The 27,483-nt window shown below is 31.9% G+C and overlaps 3 protein-coding genes across 4 annotated transcripts in view; 2 read left to right on the plus strand and 1 right to left on the minus strand.

Moving 5' to 3' along the window:
• The window catches only part of path (solute carrier family 36 member pathetic), a 38,532-nt gene extending 32,712 nt beyond the window's left edge, over positions 1-5,820 (plus strand). For both annotated transcript variants that reach the window (XM_070110982.1, XM_070110983.1), the window contains 4 exons: positions 824-1,275; positions 1,345-1,488; positions 2,212-2,323; positions 2,408-5,820. In XM_070110982.1, the coding sequence (XP_069967083.1) occupies positions 824-1,275; positions 1,345-1,488; positions 2,212-2,323; positions 2,408-2,623 (924 nt within the window). In that variant the 3' untranslated portion in view covers positions 2,624-5,820. The remainder of the gene's footprint in view (positions 1-823; positions 1,276-1,344; positions 1,489-2,211; positions 2,324-2,407) is intronic.
• An 805-nt stretch (positions 5,821-6,625) lies between these two features.
• LOC106618498 (uncharacterized) lies at positions 6,626-9,584 on the minus strand. Its single transcript, XM_014236285.3, has 2 exons — positions 9,235-9,584; positions 6,626-8,108 (listed from the first exon to the last, which is right to left on the minus strand). Exons 1-2 carry the CDS (start codon positions 9,582-9,584, stop codon positions 6,626-6,628), a joined length of 1,833 nt encoding a protein of 610 aa, XP_014091760.3.
• Positions 9,585-14,633: 5,049 nt separating this feature from the next.
• Positions 14,634-26,758, plus strand: LOC106618499 (uncharacterized). Its single transcript, XM_070111973.1, has 9 exons — positions 14,634-15,475; positions 18,872-19,024; positions 19,995-20,247; positions 20,313-20,506; positions 20,582-20,654; positions 23,293-23,347; positions 23,447-23,543; positions 26,166-26,497; positions 26,646-26,758. Exons 1-9 carry the CDS (start codon positions 15,392-15,394, stop codon positions 26,740-26,742), a joined length of 1,338 nt encoding a protein of 445 aa, XP_069968074.1. The 5' UTR covers positions 14,634-15,391; the 3' UTR covers positions 26,743-26,758.
• The last annotated feature ends 725 nt before the right edge of the window (positions 26,759-27,483 follow it).

Below are 27,483 nucleotides of genomic sequence, written 5' to 3' on the forward strand. Positions count from 1 at the left end.
TAAAAATATATTTATATATAATATTTTAAATAATGAAATTTTAATTTAACTATAATAAAATAATTTTGTATATTTATATGCATATGCAAATTATGAAAAATTAAATAAAATTTGTAAAAATATAAATTAAATAAAAATTAAAAACTTTTCAATAAATTAAAAAAAAAAATACATTTTTTTCGTCTCACAAATATGAAAAATTTTTAATTCAACATTTTTAACAATAGTTAAAATTAAAAAAAAAATATTTAAAATAAAAAGTGCTTATAATAAAATTTAAAATAATTAAATTAAATTAAAAGCTCTAATTAAAAAATTATTGAAATTAAAAATAAATACTAAATAAAATATACAAGTGTATGCGAAAAAAATCAAAATCAAATTGAAAGTAAAGAAAAAATGCAAAATAATAAAAATAAGGAGATAAAATGGTTGAATAAAATAAAAAAATAAATTCATACTAAATTTTATCAATTTTCAACTGAAAACAATTATATTAAAATAAAAATTGAAGATATACATAAATAAAAATACATATAAAACTGTACAAATAAACAAATTAATTTAAATTTCAAATTAACATATGATATTAAAAAATCAAAAAAAATATATATATATTTTTCATATACTTATAACTAAAATAATAAGCTAATATAAAAAAATATTAAAACAATTTAATTACAAAGTTTATTTATTAATAATAAAAATTAATTTTTTTTTATATAAATATCTCAAAAATAGAAACACATTTTATTTATGAAAAGTAAAATATATTATGTATATTTTTTTAAAACAATACAATTTAAATATCAAATTCAAACAGGTAATGGAACATTGGTTGGGCTATCAAATTTCACTGCGCCTACTCATCTCCGCACTACTCATACCGCTAATTTTACTCTCGTGGATACCGAATCTCAAATACCTCGCACCCGTCTCGATGATAGCCAATCTCTTTATGGGCGTCGGCTTGGGCATTACATTCTACTATCTCGTCATTGACTTGCCACCGGTAACAACACGCGAATTCGCTAATGTCTCTACCATACCGGCTTTCTTTGCCATCACCATATTCGCTATGGAGGCAATCGGTGTGGTTATGCCGCTGGAGAATAACATGGAGAAACCACGACACTTCCTCGGCATTTGCGGCGTGTTGAGTCAGGGCATGTCTGGTGTGACTTTGATCTATATGGCGCTCGGTTTTCTCGGTTATCTGCGCTATGGCACAAACACAGAAGAGAGTATTACACTGAATCTGCCCGTGCATGAGTGGTGAGTTGAATGTGTGAATGCTTGTAATGTATGCTTATTAATTTGTTGTTTTTTTTTTATTCTTTGTAGGCCCGCGCAAGCTGTCAAAGTGTTGATCGCTTTGGCTGTGTACTGTACATTCGGCCTGCAATTCTACGTGTGCCTCGAAATTGTCTGGGATGGTATCAAGGATAAGTGCAAAAAGCGTCCATTATTGGTGAATTATGTTTTGAGGTGAGATTTTTTTAAATATTTTTATTTTTTTATATATTTTATTTTTAAATAAAAAAATTTTAATGGAAAGAACTTTGTAATTATAAATTGATAATTTTGAATTGTAATTAATATTTTTTAACATCAATTAAAATTAATTAATTTTAATAACAATTTTTTTAACTGCAAGAATTATTATTTTTTCTTTATTTTAAGAAATTTTAAATTTTTTTTTATATATTGAGGTAGTTTTTCTTTTGGAGATTTATGGATAATTATTTATATTATTAGATATTTTATTTTTAAATTAAAGAAAAGAAATGTTTGGCACTTAAATGAAATAATTTACGAAGGAGTTAATATTATTTTATCTAAATTAAAATTAAAACACTTTTTAAATTTTGGTTACACATTTTCTTAATTACAAAAAATGTGAGAGAGTCAAATAAAAAATACAAATTTTTAAATGTTTTTACATTAAAATTTCTTTTGTCTTAATTTTATTTTAGTTTTATTTATAAATTGTGGTTAATAATTTTTAAGTTAAATTAAATAATTTTTTTTTTTAACTTCAAAAAGGTTTTTTTTTATTTAACAATTTTTTTTTGTTTTGTTTAATAAAATTTTTTTTTATATTTTTACCTGTTTTTTTTGGAGATTTGTCGAAACTCATTTAATGCTTGTATATTTTATTTAATAATATTATATTTTCGAAATTTTTTAAAATTTTGCTTTTAATTCCAGAACCGTGCTCGTTACTGCCGCCGTTGTATTGGCTGTTTCCGTGCCCACTATTGCGCCGTTTATGGGTCTGATTGGTGCCTTTTGCTTCTCTATACTTGGTCTGATATTCCCTGTAAGTACTCAATTACACACACTCACATACACAATTTTATGCTCTAAAAATTTATTTATTGAAAAAAATTATTATTTTTTGCAGGTTTTGATTGAGCTCATCACCCACTGGGACACCGGTTTTGGTGCCTTCAACTGGATTCTATGGAAGAATGTCATTATTGGTTTCTGCGGTGTGGCAGCACTCATTTTCGGCTCGATGAGCGCTATCAATGACATTATCAAAGTGTACTCGAATGATCCCAATACTAGTGATGCTATACAAAACGCCCTCAACAACATTACAACAACCAGGCTTTAAGCTACACTACACATATGTACATATGTACAGTTATCTTTAGCTGTGTGGAGAGTTTTTTTGTTTAAGAAAAAGGGCGCGCTTTTGTTGCATGTATTCGCACCGCCAAGCACTGCGTCACCATTATACCGTTGGATAATTTTATTGAATTTTAATTTTTTAGTATAAAGTACAAATAAATAATATATACATATTCGTTGCTAGTAGCTCTACAATGTATACCACATATGTATATAGTATATAAAGTTATATGCCTGTATACATATGTATAGTTTAGACAGTGAAAATAAGGTGCAACTATTTTTTTTTTTTTTTTAGATTAAAAAGACAACGGAAACGTGTATTATGTATAGAAGTGCCTCTTTCTGTGTCTAGACAACATTTGTTTTAGTTATGCACACACATACAAGCAAATTTTTAGCATTACATTGCCATGTGGCAAATGTGCTGTAAGTAGTTGTAGTTAATAATTTCCGTTTATTCAATTCAACGCATCCTATATACATATATACATACATACATAGTAAGCGCTAAGTGAAATTGTAGTGGAATTCCTAATTTCCCACTAAATAGTTTTAATTTGCTGCAAATATAAATGTATTGTATTTGTTATACATGTAATGATTACTAATTATTCATTATGTAATGATACATGTAATGATTACCTATTATTCATTATGTTTTATTGTTGCGAATTGCTTTTGTACACAAAATAAGTAGAAAACTTGAAAGTAATTGTATTTTTTATTGTTTTATATTTTTGTTTTGAAATATTTTTTGCTTTTGTTTTGTAAAATTTCACTAAATAGTATTCGATATCCGTAAGCCATCCATACTAAATTACTCAGCATATATTTTATTGAAATATTGTAACAAAAATATAGTAATTAAAGTAATGAAGTGAAATCTTTTAAATATTAAATATATTGCTTTAGGTTGTATAAGCAAAAATTTAAAAAATATATTTAAAAAAACAGGTATTTTATATTATTTCTGTGTTAAGGGGTTGGACTTGTTTAGGCTTTTCAAAAAACTGAAAAAAAAAATTGTTGAGTTAAAGTGCACTTTAGGGTCCAAATAACTGTATTCAATTGGTAGAATAGTTATAAAAAAAACCAGCAGTACTGGCAAATCGCTCGGATTAGTCAGGTTCAGCACATAAAGCTTTGCATGTTTTTTGCTCGAAACTGCATATTTCAAAACGTGCGACGATGCTAATCAAAGAATACTTGTGCTCGTATTTACTTGAAACTACCTACGTTTTCATTGTTATATTGTATTTTTGTACAAATGTCTGTTAATTTTATAGGTCAAAAATTAATTTTTTTTCTAATTAGGTTAAAATCTCGTCTTTTATTTTGTTAGAGATGGCACCAGTCTCCAGAATCACCACCGATCGCAGAGACCTTTTGTCAAAGGCAACTAAATATATTAGGCACTATGTTTTTGTAGGTAAGAAGTAATTCCGAAGATTGGCGCGGTCGTCGACATTTGGTGTCCAAATATTAGTAGTAATATTGCAAGCACTCAAATCCATGTTGAATAATGTGTGAAAGGGAGAAATTCGATTCCTTTATTATTACACAAAGAATAAAATGTTAAAATTAGACCTGTTTTGAGGGCTCTAAACTCTCCTAACCCCTTAAGCAGCTTTTACGAGACCGATAATTGTTATTTAAAACTACACGCAATTGCATTATTGAATTTATAATTACTTAACAATATCACCCAAACGAAGTGAATTCATAATAACTCAACAGTGTTCAATTTACATATACCATATGATCACATTTGACCCGGGCTGACAAAAAGAAAAAAAAAACTTCAAAATAGGCTCCTGATACAATACAAGCATACCAACGCAATCTAGATAAAAGTTTGTATTGATTCGGTTTGTGCGCGCAGTTTAAATGGACCAATCCGGGTCAAATTCCTTGAGCAGATACTGTATGTTTAACTAACTTTTACAGTAATAAATACATAATATATAAAGGGATAATAATTAAATTCGATTTGAAAAAATTTTTAACCAACATTTGGAAGTTAGTTTTGTGTGCCTAAACATATTTTTAAACTTCAAATGTTTAGCTTTTTGAAGACTCAACAAATAAACTGCTGATATATATATATATATACACGAATAGAGAAAAATCTGAGTTGCCGTTGAGATAATAAATCAATTGTGTTCAAGCACATTTTAAGCTGTTATAGCTGTATAGTTATATATATATTTATATGTAAAGGGTCTACCAATAAGGACGACGTGATGTTCAAATTAAATAAAACACTCAAATTTGATCAAAATGGGTTATTTTATTTTTTGTGTTATGCCGATCATTTTATGCCATTTGAAATTTGTACAAAATATAGGGCAAATGGCCACCGGCTCTTTTTGCATATCTTTACCCGTCTACGTCAATTGTCGTTGACCGGGTGCAGCATTTCGGCTATAATGCGCTGAATGTTGTTTTTGAGCTCCTTGAACGTTGCTAGATGATTGGCGTAAACCCTCGATTTAACATACCTCCAGAAAAATAATCTAAAGTTGTTAAATCGCATGATCTTGGCGGCGATTTGACTGGGCATTTTTCGAAATTAACGAGTCGTCAAACTTTGAAGGCGATTTGCCCATGTTTAGACTTGAAACATAAGGCGGGGCACCGGGAAAAAGTCGGTTAATATCGTTTTATAATGCTCGGTATTGATGGTAACGGCATTTTCTGCCTCATTTCGAAATAAATAAGACCCGTTGATGCCGCCATATCACCATCCGCATCAAACGGTTAATTTTTAGGGATGCAATTACGTTCCCTGAACCACACGAGAATTTGACTCACCCCAACAGCGACAATTTTGTTTGTTGACGAAGATATTAAGTCAGAAATGGACCTCATCTGAGCATCATGATTTTTCGATGAACACGAATTTGGGAATTTTTCGGAGAACGTAAATTTTTCGTAATAATCTTGGACAATTTCCAAGCGTTGTACCAAAGTAAAACGTGACATAATGAAATGGCAAACTTTACTAAACACACTGACAAAATTTAACATAAATCCGTAAACAAACATGGCCGTCACGAGCTGTCAAAATCACGTCAACGATATTGGTAGACGCTGTATTTATAAAATCTGTATACACTTATGTAATATTATTTTTGAAGCGTTTTTTAAATAAATTTTAACGATGATATACGATCAGTACTAATGTTTTATATTGTATAATATATTTTTTTGTTCTTGTAGTCAGAACTATTTTAAAACAGCGAGGAAATGAACAGCGCCTGATTTTTACATTGAAAATAAGTTTTCATACTTTTTTATTTCGACTCTTCTCGCCGCTTTGAGCAAATTCAAATGACATAATCTATTAAATTACTTTAGATTTATAATCATAAGCCTTTTTATAGCCAAATGGATATTAACATTATTGCTCCTATCGTGAGCTCAGGGCGAATAAACCAATAAACTTTTAATTGGCAAATTCTCTAGTTGAACTTCTCATCTCTCTTCTGTAAAAGTAAATGAAAGAGATGCAAAAATTGCAAGAATTGTTTTCGAATCCACATGTCCACTATGTCCTTCTACCTCGGACGTTCGGTGAGAATGGAAAGAAATTGAACCACAATGAAGACATAATTGCCAACACTGAGACCGATTTTGAAGCAAAGGACTAATCGTATTACAAAAATTATACGAAAAAACAGATCCCTAAAGTTGATGTCGAATTTTGCCTAAACAATTTATGTAATGTTTAAAAAAAGTTGTGGGTATGCCTACCGGCTAACGAGATCATTTGGAATTCATTTTAGCCGAGTTATGAACCCACCCTTTTCTACTTAGTCGGCATAAGCGATCGCTGAAGACCATTCTAGAAGTATACAAGTCCTTTAATAAGAAGTCTTAATAAAGTAAATGAAAAAGTTTATAGACATGCGATAACATTTATATATTTATTCAATACACCAATAATATAATATTATATATAATACACATATATACATATTTATTTCTTATAGCGTGCAATTATAATTTCTATGACAAATACAATAAAGGCAATAAATTCACCGCAGAAAAGTAAAAAGAAAACAATACCAAATTTTTCCAGATCCAAACTTTTAGGATTACCGCCACGCTGTATTTTCGCGGGTCCTTTGGAATCCGTTAGAGCATTGCCATACCAACGTGAAATTAAGCCACTGCTGCGTATCATTGCAATGACGGAGTTGAATGGCTTGATGAGATACGAATGATGTTGAAAATACGCACAAATCTCCGGTAGTTGCACCGTTTCGGGAACCTGATCGAAAACGCCAATTAGCTGCCGCTTGCGTTCAAAATAATGCATACGCGCAATAGTCGCCAGTGTAGCCACATTGCCAGTTGAATTCAAAAGCTCCTCAAAGACCGAATTCGCATTTGAAGAATTAATGTATTTAATGCGGTTTTCAGGTATATTCATATCAGGCAACCAATAATTCAGAGTCATTGTGTTGTGCACCAAAAATGTAAAATTATTACGCTGCAAATCATTTATGGTGTGTGGCAAGCCTGGTGACGGCCGATTGTATGAAACGAACAATTTTGCTTGGTAAGCGCTGCTAATAAACACAAAACCGACATACCAGAAAGTAATGCCGAAGCGTACTAAGTAATTTCTGGTTAAAACTACACGAGGTTCGCCGAAAACGCTACCAATAATATCCAACCAATTTCCATATTGATAACGCAAGTGTAACACACACATAAACGAAATAACGGTGGCCACCATTAGCAGCAGCGCTAGCCAAGTGTTCAATTGGAAGGGATCCAACATCCACATGTGGTCGGGCGGCGGCGGTTGACGCTTTACAATAACAACCAAAGCGGTAGTGAAATACGATAAACCCTCCTCCAAGAAGGCAATGCGATGTGCAGCATAGAAGAAATAACCCATAAGTACGTCAACATGATTTTGATCCAATTGATAGTAGGGACCAGTCATTGTACCGTTAGAATAAACATCACCACAATCATAGGCAGAACTTATAATCGGTTCTATGCGAAAATTCAAATGCTCGGCAATGGCGTTCAATAGTTTCGCCTCGACGCCTTTCATTATTATAGTACCGTTATTGTTTTCTTTATGGTATGTGAAAAATGGCGGCACATTACGTGATAACACACGTAAACTGCAGTTATGAAAGTTTCTCAATTTATTTGGAAAGAGTTCGGAGTTATTAAAACGTCCATTTATAAACCAATTAACAATTGTCGGCTTCACAATGCGACAATGTTCTTTGCCGAACACTTCGAACGTGTACACGGAATAGCCCTTCCCTACGGTGTTCGGTGTTATAATGATTACATCGATAATGTTGATTGAGAACATTTTTACAAGAATTTTTTGTATATGCCAGGCGGCATTCTTTTCCTTGATTTGTTCTAAGATAATGGCATAGAACCCTGCGTTGCTGCTGAAATGCTCCTTTTTGTACGGCAAAATGTTGCTAAATGAGAAAAGAAGAGCGAAGTGGGTAAAGTACAACAATAATTATACCTAGTCATGTATGTATTGAAGCACAAATTCGTCTTATTCACTATTAAAACACAAATATTATATGTGATAATCGTAATGGGAACTGAAACCATTATTTGGTTTATAAGCTTCTTCATCTCAGAATGCATTCAGAGTTTTAACTATAAATCTATCCAACATATTGCAACCTTATTTAGGACCAATAATATAATTTCGGTGATGTAATGGGGGAGCGAAGTGAATATACATATATAATATAAGATAATATATCCTCTCATTTGCAAATGGCAACCTCACGCATTGCCAGTAAAGACTTGGTGATCCCTGTTATTGCTAGCGAGGCTCTGTCGACCGAGTACAGAGACGGTATATCCATCTACTCGCACAGAGAAAAGTGAGTTGCATGAAATTCATTCGATAGTTTTCTTTACTTATGAAAGATAATTGTATAGCATTATTGGAGTCAAAGTTGAAGAGTCTGTTGCGTGAAGCTCTATGCAATTATTATTATAGTTTAGGCTGATATATTCCTATATGTTGTAATTAAGAATTAAGTGCTATAAAAAACTCTCAGAAAGTTTTTATGAGGTATGTTGGACCATAGTCGGAGAGCCATCCGAACCGATGAGGCCTTGAAATCGGTTAACGGTGAGGTCGACATTAATCAGCAAACGGTTTCATTCTATCTAAATAATGCTTTCTTTGGATCTCTTCTATGATTCAGAATTATTCCACACATATAATTCTGATATCCCAAAAACTATATCTAAATGGTTAAATACTCTCCAGGTGTTGTATTCAGTTAGAAAAGTCGATAAAAATCTTAAGCTAAACCCCAACATTTCAATTTTGAAACAGATTAAGTTAAACTTTTAATCGTACTAACAAAAAGTATCATCAGAACTATAAAATTAATAAACTGAGCAATGCAATAATTTTTTGGATTCTTCAATATGTTTTTCGTGGAACACTTGGCCACAGATATTTTGAGTATATAGTACATATATATATATAGTAAAAAGTTCCATAACCTTTCGTGATTACATTGATGGTGCCATAAATACATTATTTTCTAAAAAAAAAAACTTTAAACTTACTCCAATGCCTCAAACGAGTCCACATACCACAAATTATGCAGAAAATCTTTATTATTGCGAAGATACTTATCGCCAATGGTTATGCGAAAGGTAAGCTTAGTCGAATTTCGTAGCGCATCTGTTAGATGATGTAAAATAACATACTTCCAAATGATGGCCCTTTTCAAATGAACTCGCACGTGTAAGACATTTGTTTTCTCTTCGAAGTATTGCTTGATGGCTTCTTCGAGAGTTGGACCATGATGGTGTGGCATAACATGCCAATGTGGTGCTGAAGTAGAGGGTTTTGATGCCACTCGTAAAACAAACACGGCTATGGTCGCAAGAATTGAATATTTCACAATCAACATACTTGCTGGACTTCGAAAGTAAAACTGAAATAATTTCAACTTTCTTTGCAAAAGTGCCAACTAGAACGTGTAATTACAAAATGTAAAATGCAAATCACGGTCACTTATTGGACATACGATGTTGTGAAATATTTGTGAGAAGAATTTTTAATTTTATTCTTAACGAAAAGCTTTGCCAGAGTTAATTAGTGAAGAAGTTATTAAATGTAATGAGCTCATTTTTTATATCTTGATAAATATTGTTTAAATTATGGTTGAAGTCGCATTAATTATTACATGTTTTGTTATGTTCTGCCTTAATTTTATACAGAAAAATATCGTCATATATTTTCTTTTTAACCTCAATTTCAGGAAGGAAAACATGTAAAGGAGGGAAAGGCTCTGGTGTAGCCAAACATTATAAAGGCAAGGAGTACTTTTGAACTGATTCCATCCAGTTTTGACATCAAACCGCCCTATCGGATAAGACTTATCTTAAGCAGCTCGTCTACCTTCACGTTCTGAAAAACTCTATTTTTATTTTGCATTTACGTCGCTCACTCAGTTTTAACCGCTTTTATCCAAAATAGTATTTTTTTTTAAATTTTGATTGTCTATAAATTGTTACTCATTGACAAACATCTTGCTTTGCTTAGATAAAAAATGCACTGGTTTGAATTGCTGCCATTTTTGTGAGATTTCTTAAATTTCAGAAAAGTTTGTGTCTAGTCATAAGTTATAAACATTAAGTAAAACAGTAACCGAATATTTTATACCCTTGCAACTTGCAAGGATCAAAGCAGAGAAAATACATTCAGTTGTAGCAAAATTTTATATTAAACTAGAAAAAAATGTTAAATTCCTCAGTACCGAAGCTCTAATACCCTTTACAGCGACATTTCTTATGGCATATAAGTGTATAAACAGATCTTGATCTATCTATTATCTTGATATTGATCGATCAGTTTGTATGACAGCTATATGCTATAGGGTATATGCAGCTTCTTGGAAAAAAAGAACGTGGGCAACTTTGTTTACACTTTAAGGGGTCAATTACCCATTTGTTTTCATTTATTAGGTCAATTACCCTTTTGCTTAAACTTAGCCAAGTCCACAACCTTTGTTTACACTTAGCCAAGTCAACAACTTTTGATTACCTTTTGGGGTCAATGACCCTTTTGTTTACATTTAATAGGATCAATGACCTCATCATTGTGATTCGTTGCCCAAATTATAGTTTTATATCTTAATTTGCGGTTTAGTTATCGCAATTTATAAATTTTCAATTATTAGCTTTTTGTAGATTACAATACCGATCTGCTTATGGTGCCAAGGAATATGTACCCTAAGTTTCATTAAGATGTCTTAAGTTTTACTCAAGCTACAGCTTGTACGGACAGACTAGCGGACGGTCGGACAGGCAGTCACTCGTATTTTAACTCATATCGTCAACCCGATCACTAATATATGTATATATAATACTATATCTATCTCGATTAGTTTTGTGTGATACAAACAACCGTTAGGTGAACAAACCTATTATAATCTGCAGCAACATGTTGCAAGAGTATAAAACAAGAGTGATATACAAGTATTTTAATAAAACTGAAGTGCTTTTTAAGAAGTAACGTGGTCTCGTATCATCGGTCTATCCGTTCTCCTAACTCCTACATAGCCAATGATTCACCAATTTTAAATTCATATGCAACATTGTTGCAGGGGTATACAAATATTGCATATGAATTCACAATTCACACTTGTTGCACAAAAATATAAAGTTTCGGGACATCAAGTTACAAGGTAGGCTACAAAACAGTGCAGAGAATCATACTAGGAGCATGTGGTTTAAAAGAATTGTTAAGTGGATGGCATTTTAAAAGTGTCTGACGTACTGATATTACAGTTTGAAAATACTTCCCATTTATTTCTTCACTTTATTTTCTTGAAATAATGAAAAGTAAGTTGACTAATTATTTTTTTTATAAAAAATGCTATTTAATTGTGACAAGCGAAACGTTTATTAGCGATATTTACTCCTCACATACTGTAAAATTCCACGCCGTTACCTTTACCACAACGAAAAAAAAAAAACTTGTTTCAACTTTTGCTTTTCCATTCATTACAGGTGCTTGGCTTGCACTTAACATTGATCTAGATTTTTATTGTGGATTTGACATTGAACTGTATCACAATAGTCCACATTATCGAGCATGACACTTCAGCTGTCACGTCAATTTTTTTGCTCTAGTGTCATAAGCAAATACAAATGCGATACTTATAATAAGTGGGCAATAATTTAATTGAATAAATAACAAATAAAATATTTATATTTACATTTGACTCTAACGGTAGCTAAAAGACGAAACAAATTAACAAACGAATGCGATTAGTTAAAAGAGATAGAAAGGAGGTCCAATAGCAGTAAAAAGGCAGCAAATATTATTTTTAACTTCAGTCTTGGGCGTTTTGTCCATGGATTTCAGTCAATAAAGCAAACAAAATATTTTGCCTTTAATGGGCATAAAAATGATTTCTTAGTTAATTCGATCTATTTTTACATGTTGAAAAAATTCGCTGGTTTTGTAGCACATACATGCTCCCACATGGTTTCAGTAACGGCTAAAATAATGAACGATTTTGAACTTGTTAAAAATGTATTGAAAGTATGCTGTATTTGCTCTAACTTAAGCAAGTCCACTTAAGGAAAGTTATGAAATTCTTTGAAGATTTGATACGAAAACTGATCATGGTTTAGACTTTATTGATATGTAATTTGTCTTTAGTGGAAACAATTCTCAATGAAGGCGAACAAAAGTAAACTAAAACAATACCTTTGTCAATTTCTACTGTCCAACTGATAATTTGTTCCCATTGGTCATATATAATATCAAGGGGTGATCAGAAGGCAATTGAGATCATGCTATCGCTTTATTAGATTACATTTTGTTGAAGCTAGGTAAATGCCTTGGACTTTGCTGATAAACCTATATATGTATTAAGCCTTCACCTTTTATTGATAATTTAGGTAAGCCAGACAATATATCGACAGTATAGTCTGCATAATATGCTCTCGTGAAAATATCGGTGCCGAAATATTTCGCTTTTCTATTAACTATGACAATTAAGATATTTTGCTAGCAACAAAAGAGTATATACTTGATCCTTTATATAGATATCGGATCATTATAGGATATAGCTGCCATACAAACTGTTCGATCAAAATCAAGTCCTTGTGTGAGAAAATTTTTTATTTGTTAAGGATATTATAGCTTCGTTATCATTTTTTCCATTTTTATTGTAGCTATTTACGGGTGTTAACTGTACCAATATATTCTATTAATTACGCCAGATAAGAATTCAAGTAAACATGAAGTGGTGAAGTCCTTAGCATTTTAGGTAATCAACGTAACTAAACTTTATTAAAACCTCTATATATGCATACATACATAATCATATACATATGTACGTATATAGTATTTAAATTTGTTTAGTACCGTATGTAAACATATACTATATCCAAGTACCTATATATACAAGTATATGTATATTGCATATATATATATTTATTCCATGTTCACAACAGTTAGATGTAAATAACATTACTCTTATACACAAATTCATGTGCAATGAAAACAATAAAAATTTGCAATATTCGCAAAATTTGCGCAAACACCCTGAGCCATTTATATTTCTGTCGGCAGACAAAAGACTTAAGCGACAAACTGCAATGACGTTCACTTTCAGCAGACCCGCAAGTACAGAATGAATATCACAGTTGTTGTGCGTGTGTGTATGTGTGGGAGCACTTCGTTTGAATGGCGCGGCATTAAAATCTCGTGACCAAGTTTCAAGTACAGTAAGCGTGGCAAGCAAAGCAGAGCGCTTGTAATCGATCCCCCACTCTACAAATCCGTATGTATGTATGTACCGCTATAAATGTCTGTCTTTATTTATATATATTTATACATAAATATATATACTTGTGTCTACAACTAAATAAAGCGTTTCGCCTCATCCGCTTAACCCATTGCGGTTGGCGGCAAACTTCAACACAAAGATGCGATCACGCGGCATTTGGTGGCGGTGGCCGCAGCCGCGGCAATCAAAAATGCTGTCGCTCATTACACAACTCGCCAATGTAAATAGCAAGATTAATTATCATAATTTGACCGAAAGACTTGAGCTTGCGCCACCAAAATAACTGCAAGTGTTGAGTTGGTGTTGATGTTATTGTTGTGATTTTTCATTAAAACTAAACATCAATCCATCTATCAGCGATTGATAAACAACTGCTGGCGTGCTGCTGCGTTCTGTTTCTACTTCATTGTCTGGGTTTGTGTTTGACCCGCTGTGGCAGCAGCAGCAGCGGCGTCGGTGGCACGTTCACTCACTCAATGCAAAGGCGATGCTTTGCATAGCTGTGATGTTAATTAGATTTTCGAGGAAACATTTGCACCATTCACCATTGAAGCGTTGCTACAATTTGCCAACTATCGCTTCATCGGTTGATCGTTCATCCGTAGTTTTCGCGCCGCATCGCCATTTGCGCTAAAAACAAAGAAAACAAAAAAAAAAAAAAAACAAAGAAATAGGCAATCCCTTTCGAATTCGGCGACTACTACCGGTAGTGTACTACCGGTATGTGTACTTGACATGCATACCCAGTAGGAAAAAATTTGTATTAATTAAAATTTGTCAGCAAAAAGAAATAAAATTCATATTTATTTTGAAAATCTCTTTTTAAGGATGTTAAGGATTCGTCGTTTTTGGCACTACAACCGTTAGTCGGTCTGGTCCGAGAACACCTGTTATTAATTGTACAATGCAGGCAAGTTTTTACAAAGAGATTTCTTTCTGATGTTATCGATTTCTATAATACTTTCAATCGGGATTATTCATATTTTTATTTGCTTATATTTAGAATGTCTTCCCTAGAGGGTACACAAGTTCACCTAGTCAACTGGTTAGTCAGTTCACGTAGCGACTAACTCGTAAAGCCCTCCCCAACGTCGGCAATTTGATGTCAGCTGACTTGCAACGACAACAACACACCGAAGGTAGCAGTATTGTTAAGCATGGCAATTGTTGTTACATATACATAATGACTGTGACTGCAGATAAACACTTTGCACGTCTTCACTGTTGAGTTGAGCAAATTGTTGAATGTTAATCTCCAAATGTTTTATTTCGTTAGTCTACGTCGTCGCGAGCACATCATTTTTAACCGTTAAACGCAGCAGCCTGCGCAGTGTGCATCAATATTTTCGACAACTGCGCATATACTTTTTTAGACGCAATACCGTTATTTTTTTATAAATCTAATTTTTCATTAAAAAAAAATTTTTTGTGAAAATTTTTGTTGCCCCTAAGCATCGGTAAAACAAGAACTAACTGCGAACTAAGTAATCATCATCTATATAAATACCACTCGTCTAAGCTATTATATGCAAATGAGTCTGATGGGAAGCGCCCCAGTGCTTTAGTGTGTGTAAAATAATGAAACCAAGATTGGTTGCAGCTGCAAGAATCGATTGCAAGAATTTATGATTTTTCAAATTCATTTGTACACCAACACTTGAAGCAATAAAACCGCCGTTAGCTAAAGCTTGATGCTAAATGTAATTGTTATTTGGCAATGATTGAGGAATTTTAGTGGTTACTAAAGGGTCAAGTTCTACAGCAAGCTAATAGAATAGAGTGTGAAACTTTTATATTACCGAAAGCAGTGCGTGTGAAGCTTTTAATAAAAAAGTTAAAGTTTTATTAGAAAATATTATAAAATATTTTATTAAAAAAAAAAGTTTTAAAGTGAAAACTTACTTTGAAATATGTGCTTAAGCCAAAAGTGTTTCTTCGCATTACTGCTTACTGTAGTTTTAACACTTACAGCAGCTGTGGATCGGAATCCGAAAGTAAGTGTCATTGTTTTTATAAATTTTTACACTATGCAAAGCAAAATGTATTATTTGTTTTACAAAAATGCATGATTGATTTAATTAAATGTTAAATAAACATACTTATTTTAATACAAATCTTTATTAATCCCTTCAAAATACGCTACTGACCTACTACAAGCGTGCCAACGCCTAATCCAATTTTCGATACACTTGTTACAAGCCTCTGCTGTGTTGGTACTTAGTGGCTTCAGCGAATTCGGTTCGGCCATTCACTACTTGTATATTGGTGCACACTTCCGACGTCCTATTCATAAACCCACGTGTCGTCACCAATAATTTTGCGTTTAATTAATGTAGGGTCCTCAGCTACGTTATCAAGCATCGCGTTTGCGACCTCTACATGACTCTTTTGCAACAGATTCACGTCGTTTGCTACGACACGCTGTTTACCTAAAACTTTAACCAAAATAGTTAAGTTGATCCATAACAACAATATGCTGAGATTCTATCTTATACTTCTGATGCCAACACTACCATTTCCAAGCAGTGTTTCTTTAACGAGTCCGGGCCAAATATTATCAGTATGTACAACGATTAATTGAGAACATAGACTGATTTCGTCAGTTTGTAGTGTGTTTAGGGGTTACATGGATTTCATCGAACAAAAAACGTCCAATTTTCAATAAATTTTTTTTTATATAAAAAAAATATCTTATACAAAGTTTTTATTAGTACAAAGATACATATTTTACAAAGATTTTTCAAAATTTTCAAAAAAAAAAATATAAAAAACTTCATATAAAAAATATATTTTATTCAAAGTTTTATTAGTACAAAGTTACATATTTTACAAAAATTTTGTGAAATTTTCAAAAAAAAAAAAAATTCAAAACTCGTCCATTATGACGTGATTTCCAGCAGTCCCTCGGTAAAAAGGTTCCTCCGCGGTGACAGCAGAATTTCTGACAGGATCATCAAAAGTAAAAAGAAAAAAATACGTTTTTGAACTATGACCATTAACTAAAAATTGACTAGGAATTTGTAATTATTTGTTTTTTAATAAAGTGAAAATTGTATTTATCATGCAAATTTTGGTGAAAATTTCTCGACGTTTTTTTTGTTTTTAAATAGTTGTAATTGAACAAAACAAATCCTCCGCGGCAAGACTTAGTAAATTATATCTCAAAGACTTGTGTAAAATTTCAGTACGATCGGTTGAGTAGTTCGTGAGAAGTCTTGACAACCGACTTTGAAAACACAGTTTCGAGTTTCGTTTAAAGTTTCATGTGACTGTATAGCTGACCTTGAGCGCGCAACTTTTCAAAGCTGTATCTCTAAAACGATTACTGTATCAACTTGAAAATATTCTAGAGATGTTATAGCACTAAATAAGACAAAAAAAAAATTTTTTTTGAAGCCGTGAAACCCATGCACTCTAAATCTTAAAAATGTTGGATAGACCAACTTGCAGAGCACTTGAATAATTAATCAGTAATCAAATTGAAATTCAGAGAGATTACCGAAAGAAGTAGTAGATATTAATAAGCAAGTATAGAAGGCTGCTAGGCATGATTTTAATACAAATATTTTATTAGCAAAGAGGTTTTTCGTAAATTTTCGGGTAGAAGAAAACTTTATTTAATTCGAAAATGACCACTAAGTTTGACTTTGGTGAAAAAATCCCATAAATAAATATTTTAGCGAAGTTTGGTTCAATATCGATTCTGAGATAATAATGTCACAAAATCTGAATCAGCGGTAAAAAAATTTTATTTACAAAAAGATTGGTTATTGTTCATTGTTATAAAGCGGTTGTTAACTAACCATGCAGCATTTTCATTATATTTGGATAATCAATTCCTTTCGATATAGAATAGAGTAGTCATTGCTCACGTTAATGTAGAGAAATGAAAAATTATAAATTGTAGACAATGTAAGTCAATCAGATGCTCAATTGAAGAGCAACCTAATATCCTTGGAGACCACATGTACTCATTTAAAGAACCCGGTGATCTTCATATCTCCAGTTAAAATAATTTAATATAAAATGTCATAAATTATATGTAGGTAAAAAATAAATTTATTACACATATTTATTGTAGGGGCACTACCACATTACAGTGCTCGATATGCATAATTTTTAAGAGATTTCAATTTGACCATGTGATATAAAAAATAATAAAACAGTGATGGTAGCTAATCAAATACAATCGCTTATAGTTACATACATATTCATTGTAGTAATTACTCACTTCTTTTACGGTTAATTGTCTATAAAGAAGCTTTTATATGGACCAGTTTCAACATAAATTATGCAATATAGCACTGAACCAACATTTAATGGAAGTTTTTAATTAATTTAACATACAACCAGTGATGATGTCATCTCAAATCAAATAAAAAATTTTGAAAAAGTTTTAATTACTGACACCAATTAATCATAACTGACGCTTCCATTTAAAGTTTCGAAATAAAATTTCAGATTTATACTATAAATTAAATAAAAAACTTGTATGCCAAAAATGTTGCATTTACATGTGAAGCCCTGCTCCGATTTTAGCCATTCAAATATGAAGTTTATATTAAATATTTTTAATGCCGTATTTAATAAAAACTTATGATTCTAAAATTTACCAATAAACATTAGCTAAATGAATTAAATGTATTTATTTCTATATTTAATATTTTAAGTACTTTTAATTCGGAAATTTCGTGACACCAGATATGTTTGAATAATATTATATAATATTGTATAAACAATATAAACGTATAATATAAAAAAATGTGGAAAACGGTTGGCCTCAAGGGCCATCCCTGCAACTTCCCTCTAATTTCATACGCTAACGTTCAAATTTCGCTTTTTTCACTGCTTTTGAGCTCTTCGAAATTTTTCGTTTTCGATATCTAGCAAGTAAATCAACCGGTTTGCAGCAAACGATGTGTTTCTTCAAGGTTTATAACTGATTAGTTTTTGGTGTCGATCGGTCAAGTCGTTTGGAAAAAATTCGAAAAAAACGATTTTTCAAAATTTTTATTTTTGAGATTTCTCGAAATCTACTGGTCCGATTGGGTCCAAACTTACACGAAATTCAAGTGCAATGAATGCCTTTGGAATGCCGTTTAGTTTATTCAAATCGGTTGAGCAGTTTAATAGTTATAAGAGGGTCACATACATCCACACACACACACATACATCCACACATACATACAGACATACGGACATCATCGTAGAAATGTTCGGGGAAGCTTCCTCGACCCTCAGAACGTCGAGATGTGTTGAGAACTCGATTTTTGCAAAATGGGGTGAAACCAATATCTTCCCGATTTTTAGAAAATTTTCCATTTTCTTAGCGGGAAGTTAATATATTATATATGAAATGATAAATACTTTTTATATTTTTCCATTTCCAGAAGCGACAAATATATCGTGAACAAGTCTTACCGCATGCGGGTGGCAAAATTCCCGACACAGCTTTCGAAACCGATCGGCTCTTTTTGAATCGACTGCAATCTAACGGTATCTCTGTACCAGATGGAGTGCTCACTGAACAGCGAAATCCACAAGTAAGTATACAAATTAAAATATGTTTAATATTATATAGTCTTTATGTATGTGATCGAATAAAACTCACTGAACAAGTTGTTATTTGAAGTCGAGCTCTAATTTTGTATAACCAAAAAGATCAGAAATCAATGAGAGATTTATCTATCTTTATCGTTTTAGCTAACGGGATCTATATTAGTGCTATTAAATATTACCTACAAACGTTGGGCCCTCGTTTTTTTTTTAGGCCGTAAGGAGTGTTTAAAATGCCTTCGCCCCATATAGGGATCGTCATTCACGTGAGTGGTGTACCCACTAAAATACTCCTCACAAGGTTTCCAAGATGAACCCATTGCTGGTCAGTTTCTACTCTCTTGGATGCCTACAATCAGCCGCAATCAAGCTGACTATCTTCTATTGAGTGTAGGATCCGCGTCCATGTCCATTTTTTCAGTGCGTAGTACATATCCACGTACGAGGAAATGTGCTGCCAGTTTTCGCCGCCGTTTTCTATTAGGTTTTCTCCTACTTTGTTTTCTAAAGTTTTGCGAGTTCCGTATATACATGCAGGGGTTTCTGTTTCCCATATTGTAAAGGTATTTTCGAAAGTACCCTTGGCCGGAAAGCATCTGCGTTAAGTACTAGTTCACTTCGCGTTGTTTTCCACTGCGCCATATCTCTATATCTTTGATCAATTTGGCGGTCCATCTTTCTTTGCGCTCCCTTGTTCACCCTTATTCAGAGTTCGAGTGTTTGCTTCCTTTCCTGTTGTCTTGAGGGCATGTGTAATCAAAAAAATCTTCCCTTAAGAATCCATCACTTATATAGGATAAAATATTGGACACTATATTTAGTATACTCTGTTAAGCTATTTTAGAACCGCTAAATGGACCAGTTGTTGGTACAATATACAACTGAAGACAGGTTGGATATATGGTATAAGTTCTTGATTTTTATGATTATTTTTATGATTATTTTTTTTTTATCTAGGTCTATCACTATCACGATAAAAGTCACAGAGTGCTCTTCCAAATAGCGCTCAGCTCGGATGGTCGTTACACGCCCGTCGCAGGCAAATACCATCACCAGAATGCACCATCGATTGAGACTACTTACCTCTATCCACAAATACACGGACACTTAACCGATGCAACCCCCGCAAAGAGCGCCTATCCGACATACAGACAACTGCAGTTACACAACTCACAACTCAATCAAGTGAAACTGCAGCCAAAGAAGAAGAGTATATTTTCATTTCGGCATACATTCATTCATAAATGCTTTATTAACGACACTAAAAATTTTCAGCACAATATCTCGATATAACACCAAGTCTGCACAAAGGCACACATGGCAATGCATATAGGACCCAAACATACCAAAATTTCAACATTATCAACGCGCCAATAGTGCCCGCAAGCGCAACAGCAGCGGCGACGGTGTTGTCAGGGAGCGCCAACAAATTTGACTACTTAGTACCGAATGTGGATAGCTCGACACAGGTGAGTTATTACCGCCGACGGCTCATTTACGTTGAATGTGTGTAATTGAAAGTGTTTTTTTCGCTTTTATTTTAGCTATTCAGCGACTTTGATGAGCTCTTTAACCACTTCAATTTGCACGAAGACAGTGCGGCAGTTTACAGCGGAGGTGCAAGCTTCGGCTCGAAATATAAAATTTAAGAGATTTCACAAAACTTGCACATTAATCATATACATATTAGGGTGGTCCTTAAATAGTTGAGGAAACGATTATTATATTATGCAACTATTTACAGGTCAAAAGGTTTATGAAAAAGTTTGTTGCCGATCGAGTTAAGGTCTGCCAAAGTTCAAGTTGAAATAATTAATTGCCATTGAAAAATTCATCATGAAAATTTTTTTTCTACTATAAAGTCAATAATTTTTGAGTCAAAAAATACATTTTAAAAATTTGGTCTAAATTGAGGATGGTTGGCGTCATCTGAAAGGAGCTGTGAAACCAATAATATAGAATATATAATATCTATATATGTGTATATACATAAATTATATATTTTTATATAAGGCGTGCACAATTTTAGGTATTACTTTTAACAAAAAATATATTTTAAATATTTTAGTACCTATATAAGAGTCTAAATGTTTCACTCTTCGCTTCGAATCGTTTTTTCTACCTCCAGTCACGGCTAACATTTTTATGAATCCTTGATCATGCCACATCATCATAATACCACTTCAACCGTAGTTGAGTTTCATGAAATCTGTAAAAAATTATTTTCCATTTTTTAAGGACCGCCTTAATACATGTCTTTATACACATATATGTAAATATACCTATAAAATATGCCACAGCATTTTGTATACATTGCAACTGATGCACAACTAACAGTTTCATAAATATAAGTGAAAACATTTATCACACTCGTATATTGCAATTAAAATTCCATTTGTAATTTTATGTTTCCAGTTAAATTTAATAAATTAATTATTGAGTAAAATTTGCAATGTCTGGTTGTAAACAAAAGCAATTTTTCATGAGAGAGAGAGCACATAAGTCAATTTATTACTTTAACTAAGGCTATTAGCTGTAAAGAGTTACTTTTACTACGAGGATGGCTTGATAAGTGCTTTTTGAACTTTTAATCTTTGATGTAATTTTACATTTGTTCTTTTAATGAAATTTTACATTTTCTAATAATTCTTTCATTCCAAATAGATAAGAGTCGATAATTTTGCATAAATTCATGTGGTTTTAGCTTTAAAGGATTAAACCAGTCTAGAGTCCTCGAAAAATGTCTAACTTTGACAATTTATTCTGAGACTAAGTAAAAAGGAATAGAATTTAGCCTTTCCATGCTGATTATGACGCAATCTTGGAATTACCTTTCTTAATACAAACTCGACGAGCGAGGGTGATTATAGATTTTATCGAAAACAATAAACAAAACAGGATCTTAATCTATGTACATAAGGCTGGCTGGTCAATGACTAACTTTTTTAGCTTTACGTAGAATTTTTGCAAAATAGTGAACCTGTAAAAAAGGTTAAATTTTTTAACCAAAAATTGTTCCTAAAAAATAACACAAAAAATAAATCAGAAGTAGTTTACCAGACAATGTTACTGTGATCTAAAAAGAAAGAAGAAAATTTCAAGTAGATACGTGCGTTAGTCTCCGGGTAACATCCGTCGTCACCCGTCTGGAAAAATATAGTTTCGATAAAAACGCGTTTATATTTTTTACGTGGTGAAGCTCAATTAGTGAAATTTTTTTCTAACTCTTACACCAATTGAATAATGTTTATATAACATTTATGTTACACCTTAAAGCGTACTTCGCGTCAATAAATTGATTTTGGAAAATCCTAGACATCCTTAACATCTTAAATAAGTTTGAAATGTGTGTCCAACTAAATTGAATTATTTTCATTGATTTTTTTTGAATGTGAATTAAATCACTTCTGCACAATATTCGATAAAACAAGACTGCAAAGCTGAGCTAAGTTCATTAATCTTCAAAGAAACCTCATTAATAATGGATCATAGTTACAGTAAGTTCCAACGAATTCTGCAAACAATTTTTATGCCAAAGAAAAAGATATTTTTCCTGAATTAACTGTTCAAATAAAATTCATATTAAAAAATACTTATATCATTTTTTACTGTCATATTTTGCGAAAAATTACTATCGTTAGATGCAATGAATTTAAAAAACAGAATATTTAGGGGTAACTGATGTAATCATTTCCAAAGCCAGACTTTACCTATTTTGACAACGCTTTATCGGAATACGGGTCACATTAGTACAGGGTATCAAAAATTCGGTTTACTCTTGAGATTTGCTCTTAGACGCCTAGCTGGCGCAGTTCTTTTGGGATGGAGTACACAAATTACCAGGAAGATGGCAAAATGTTAAAGCTACAGATGAGCAGTACTTTGAATAATATAATACTATTGTATGTTGCATGTTTTTCTTAAATAAATGTTCAAATTAACAAAAAAAAATTACAAATCAACTTCGAGAAGTGAGTTTTTTATTTAAAGTTAAAAACAAGCTGCATACTCGTAGGCGCACAATCAAGCAATAAACTCGAATTTATATTTTACATATACAAATATACTTATGCATGTGTGTTATATATACTTACCTACATTTATGAAGTATTGGAAAACTTTAAAAATAAGTTTGCAGCAACCAATAAAGCTTTACAGCCGCACATTCGTACACTGCAATGCTTTTCATACATATTGAACGGAGTTCGACTGGAAAAATTTGCAAAACTTTTTAAACTTTATTTGATAAGTTCAGCTACATTTGGCGGCACAACTGCAGGAGTTATAAACATCGGCGATCAGTTTCAATTGTAAGCTGCGCGTAGACGGTGCGAAATTCCAAAATCGTTTCATACAGACGCTAATACGAACACAGTAATTTTTCTTGCATTATAAAGTTATTAAAATAGAGTTGTAATTAAAATGAATGGGCAACGTGCGACATTGTGCTGCAGCTTATTGCTCGCATGCGCTTACATTGTGGCATCGATAGCGGTGGAAGTGCAGGTGAGTGATTTATAAAACTGTGAAATTAAACAAATAAACAGCATCTTTGAGTTTTCAACTACCGTTATTTAATTTTAACCAGTTTACACTTCGCCTTTGCGGTTAATCAAACGAACAATAGCTCTGACTAAACTGAAGGCATAGATTTAACTAATAAAGCACATACGCGCAAATATTATACATATATGTAGATATATAGATTTACTGCGCTTGTAACAACATGTTTGATGCCCAGCAATTAAAAAAGGCATTCACTTTTGACCCAAAAACAAATTAAACGTCTATTAAGACAGCCGACCAAGTCAAAGTGGAGCAATGCATATGGCAAGAAACCAATTTTTTTGAATAGTTTATTGATATGTGCCTAATAGTTGCAGTGATTTGAAAATAATATATGTCGAAAAAAAAATGATATTTTGTGCAGTGCTGCGGAACCGGTCTGCATATTGAATTGCGAATGCCTGGCCAAGTGACCACCAAACGGTGAATGGAGCAGTTGAATGCTCTACATATCGATTTACTTATATCGGTGGGGCCGCACGTTTATGCTCTTTCTTTTGCAAACGCTTATGCAATCACTATGAGAATATGGTATGTGAATTTCTCTACGCTAAGCATTAGTTGAAAGCGAAAGTGCAGCGTTAAGAGTTAATGTAATTGGAATAATCGGACAAAACAGTTAGCGCGAAAGAATCGCGATCGATTGGGAAAATAAGCAATTAGTGGAAATGTTAAAATTCAAATAAAAAAGACGTTAACGGTAAATGAGCTGTTTTTAATATTTTTTCAAAGCTTCCGTACCACTTTTTTTTAACTCTTTTTGTTTAAGTGAGATTTTGTATTTATACAATATAATTTTAGAACTTTATAGTTTTTACAGAATCATCTTATTTTTAGTAAAAATCTGTTTTCAGGCAAAACTATTTGAAAATTCGATTACAGCGATCTTCTAACTATACCATATACATATATTTATAGTATGGTATAGATTTGACTTTTGCGTCAAAATATTTCCCTTTTCATGGCTTTAAAAAACTAAATTTAAACTTTTTAAGGGGGTATTTTGGTTTAGAAATATTTCCCTTTTCATGGCTTTAAAAACTAAATTTAAACTTTCCAATAAAAAAAACAAAAACAAGAAATATTTTCACCATAGATTTTTTTATATGTTTTTTTATTGTTATTTAAAGAGTACAAATAAATTATAATATTAAAAAAAAAAATTTTCAAAAAATTCCAGGTAGTCCTGGTGTGCAGGATATCAGGACTACCAGTAATCCGAAATGGAAATTGTTGAGGGATCCTTAAAGAGGAAGGATATAGTTATAGCACTACAGATTTTTTTCTCAATATGGCGGCTGTTTGAAAAATATCTTTCGTTATTTCACTGTTTTTTTGCCGTTCGGAATTTTTTAAAAATATAAAAAAAAATTCTTTCCAAAAATCCTCTCGTAGTGCGATAGTATAATGTATATTTTGTATTTATATTTGTATAAAATTTGAAGTAAATCGATCGAGTACAACTTGAGATATCATGCACATGTTTCTAAAAAAATTGTTAAGGGAAAAACGACTTTAAAGCTCGCGCCGAGCTGCCAGTCCAGTTTGTCGGCGCATAACAAAATGAGCTGTAATTCTACAAATAATTGAAAATTCAAAAAATCTTTTTAGGGCCATATTCTTAAAGGGTTTTACTATAAAAATTTGTAAAAAAAAAACTGATTTTTTAAATTTTTAGCCCAGAGTTCCTCCTTAATGAAACAAAACCGAAATAAAAACATGAAAAGCGTCAACTTCGGCTCCAACAAAGCTATAATATCCTTCGCAGGTGTATTTTCTATAGCAACTTTATGTATTATCTAAATCTGAAAAAGAAACCCGCCAACAGTTTGCATCCATTAGTTTGATATAAGCAACCTTCAAGTCGACTTAACTAATTAAGGAATAAAATAACTTTTATGAAAATCTTTATCTTGAGTTTAATCGCATAATAACACTGACAAACAAAATTAAACTTTGTTTGCTTTATGAAGTTGATAAACTATTTCTTAGTAATTTGACGTCGCTGATTTCAAATCTACCCCTGTTTCATGTGCTTAAGGGATAGTCGAGCTAAGACAGAACACTAAACTAAAAAAGTGTGGTTTTTGAGAGTGAATTTAGTACCGGGAAGTATGAATGTGATGAATGCCCCTCTAATAGCCAGATAACCCATTATATTAAAGTTTGGTGTGATAAAATAGTTTGTAAAAATACGGCCATGAAAATAACCTTTATACAGATAAAAAAAACTTCATTAATGTATTATAGTCTCTTTTTATAACGGCCTGTACTTGTAACAGAACTTATAGCAGGACTAAGTATATTAAAGGACTGCGATTATGCCGCATTTATTACAGCAACAATGAACATGTTCTTCGAAAAACGAAAGTTGTGTAATTGAATAAAATCAAAAGAAAAAATCATAAAATTGTGTAATTGTATAATATTTTTAAAATTTCTTCCTTAAAAAAAAAATAAAACAAAAAAAAATAATTATCTAATTTATGAGCAGCTGAGTAATTATTTTTACAACTATACCAAAGAAAAAATTAGTTTTACTTGTATTTAAAATATTTGTAGACCTATGGCCACCTCTACCATCCACCAACTGAAGAACGTCGCAGAGAAGAAAAGCAAGATCTTTCAAAAATACCCGGTGTACCAGGTGTCGACTATCCGATTTATCACGAAGTGCCGCACACGAACTTCCATTGTGCCAATGTGCCCGCCGTGCCGGGAATGTATGCAAATGTTGAGACTGGCTGTCAGGCCTACCACGTTTGTCACGACGGACGCGAGGGACATCAAGGCGCACAATTTCTCTGCACTAACGGTACAATTTTCAATCAAAAAGAGTTCGCTTGCGATTGGTGGTACAATGTTAAATGCGAGGAGGCGACCAATTACTATCAGTAAGTGTGGTCTTAATGATTTTACATTTGTTTATAATTTATATATAAAGTGGGCTATAAAATATTTTTTATATTTTCATTGGTAATATTATAACTTACGTTTAAAATATTTATATTGTTTTTATCAAATTTTTAAATTAAATTTCAGCTTGAATTCGGATCCCGAACACAATCCTTACTTCCAAAAGAAAAAGGAACCGGAAGTGGAACAAAATGATCACGAGGGCTTCTATATTCACGCATAATTATTACAAAAAACAATTCATCGCATCAAATTTCATAAAATTACTATTTTTAGATATTTTGGTTTCCATGCTTTCAACTATTTTCATAAAGAATATAATTTTTATTCGACAGTTGATTTTGTGTTTTTAATTATTTACCATAGTAGCAGTATGTATATAGTAATGTGAATAAGGTCTATTTTAAAAGGATTTATTGCGGAGGAGGATAAATTGGTTTCGAAGGTATTTCGATTTAGAAATTTAAAAACTGTCTCTGGACAGAAAGAAAGTCTCAAATTTTTTAATTAAACAGTGATGAAAAATTGAAAACCTAGTAATCATAATTACAATTTTTTAAAAATATCTATGTATGATATATACAATAGTATATCAAACGATTTGAAAATATCAGTTATCTGATCACTGCTGTAAAGTGTTGCATTCTATAGCTCTGTGTAAGCTCTACTTAAAATGGTATAAAATGAGATAAGCAAACGCAAAAAAATGTAAATTCAAAAAAAAAATTTTTTTTATTTTAATTTATAAACTTGGGATTACCGTTTTTTATTTCTAAAACTGGTATTTGAAATTATTATTTTTTTCTTAATGGTATTAGTGATTGAATAATTAAAAATAAAATTTCAATTGGGTATTTGGTATGAGAAATTTTAAAACAATTTTTAATTAAGTTTTTCGGTATTAAAAAATAAATATTAATAATAATTAAAGCATTCATTCAATTACTTTTTTGTTGTATTCTTT

Source organism: Bactrocera oleae, chromosome 6 (genome assembly GCF_042242935.1).
Source record: "Bactrocera oleae isolate idBacOlea1 chromosome 6, idBacOlea1, whole genome shotgun sequence".
NCBI lineage: Eukaryota > Metazoa > Arthropoda > Insecta > Diptera > Tephritidae > Bactrocera > Bactrocera oleae.

Excerpts from the sequence above, each read along its gene's own strand:
- LOC106618498 (XM_014236285.3), bottom strand. The coding sequence starts at position 9,584 with ATGTTGATTGTGAAATATTCAATTCTTGCGACCATAGCCGTGTTTGTT. Across the intron at positions 8,109-9,234 it reads GACTCGTTTGAGGCATTGGA|CAACATTTTGCCGTACAAAA; the intron begins GTAAGTTTAAAG and ends TTTCTCATTTAG.
- LOC106618499 (XM_070111973.1), top strand. The coding sequence starts at position 15,392 with ATGTGCTTAAGCCAAAAGTGTTTCTTCGCATTACTGCTTACTGTAGTT. Across the intron at positions 15,476-18,871 it reads CTGTGGATCGGAATCCGAAA|AAGCGACAAATATATCGTGA; the intron begins GTAAGTGTCATT and ends TTCCATTTCCAG. Across the intron at positions 19,025-19,994 it reads CTGAACAGCGAAATCCACAA|GTCTATCACTATCACGATAA; the intron begins GTAAGTATACAA and ends TTTTTTATCTAG.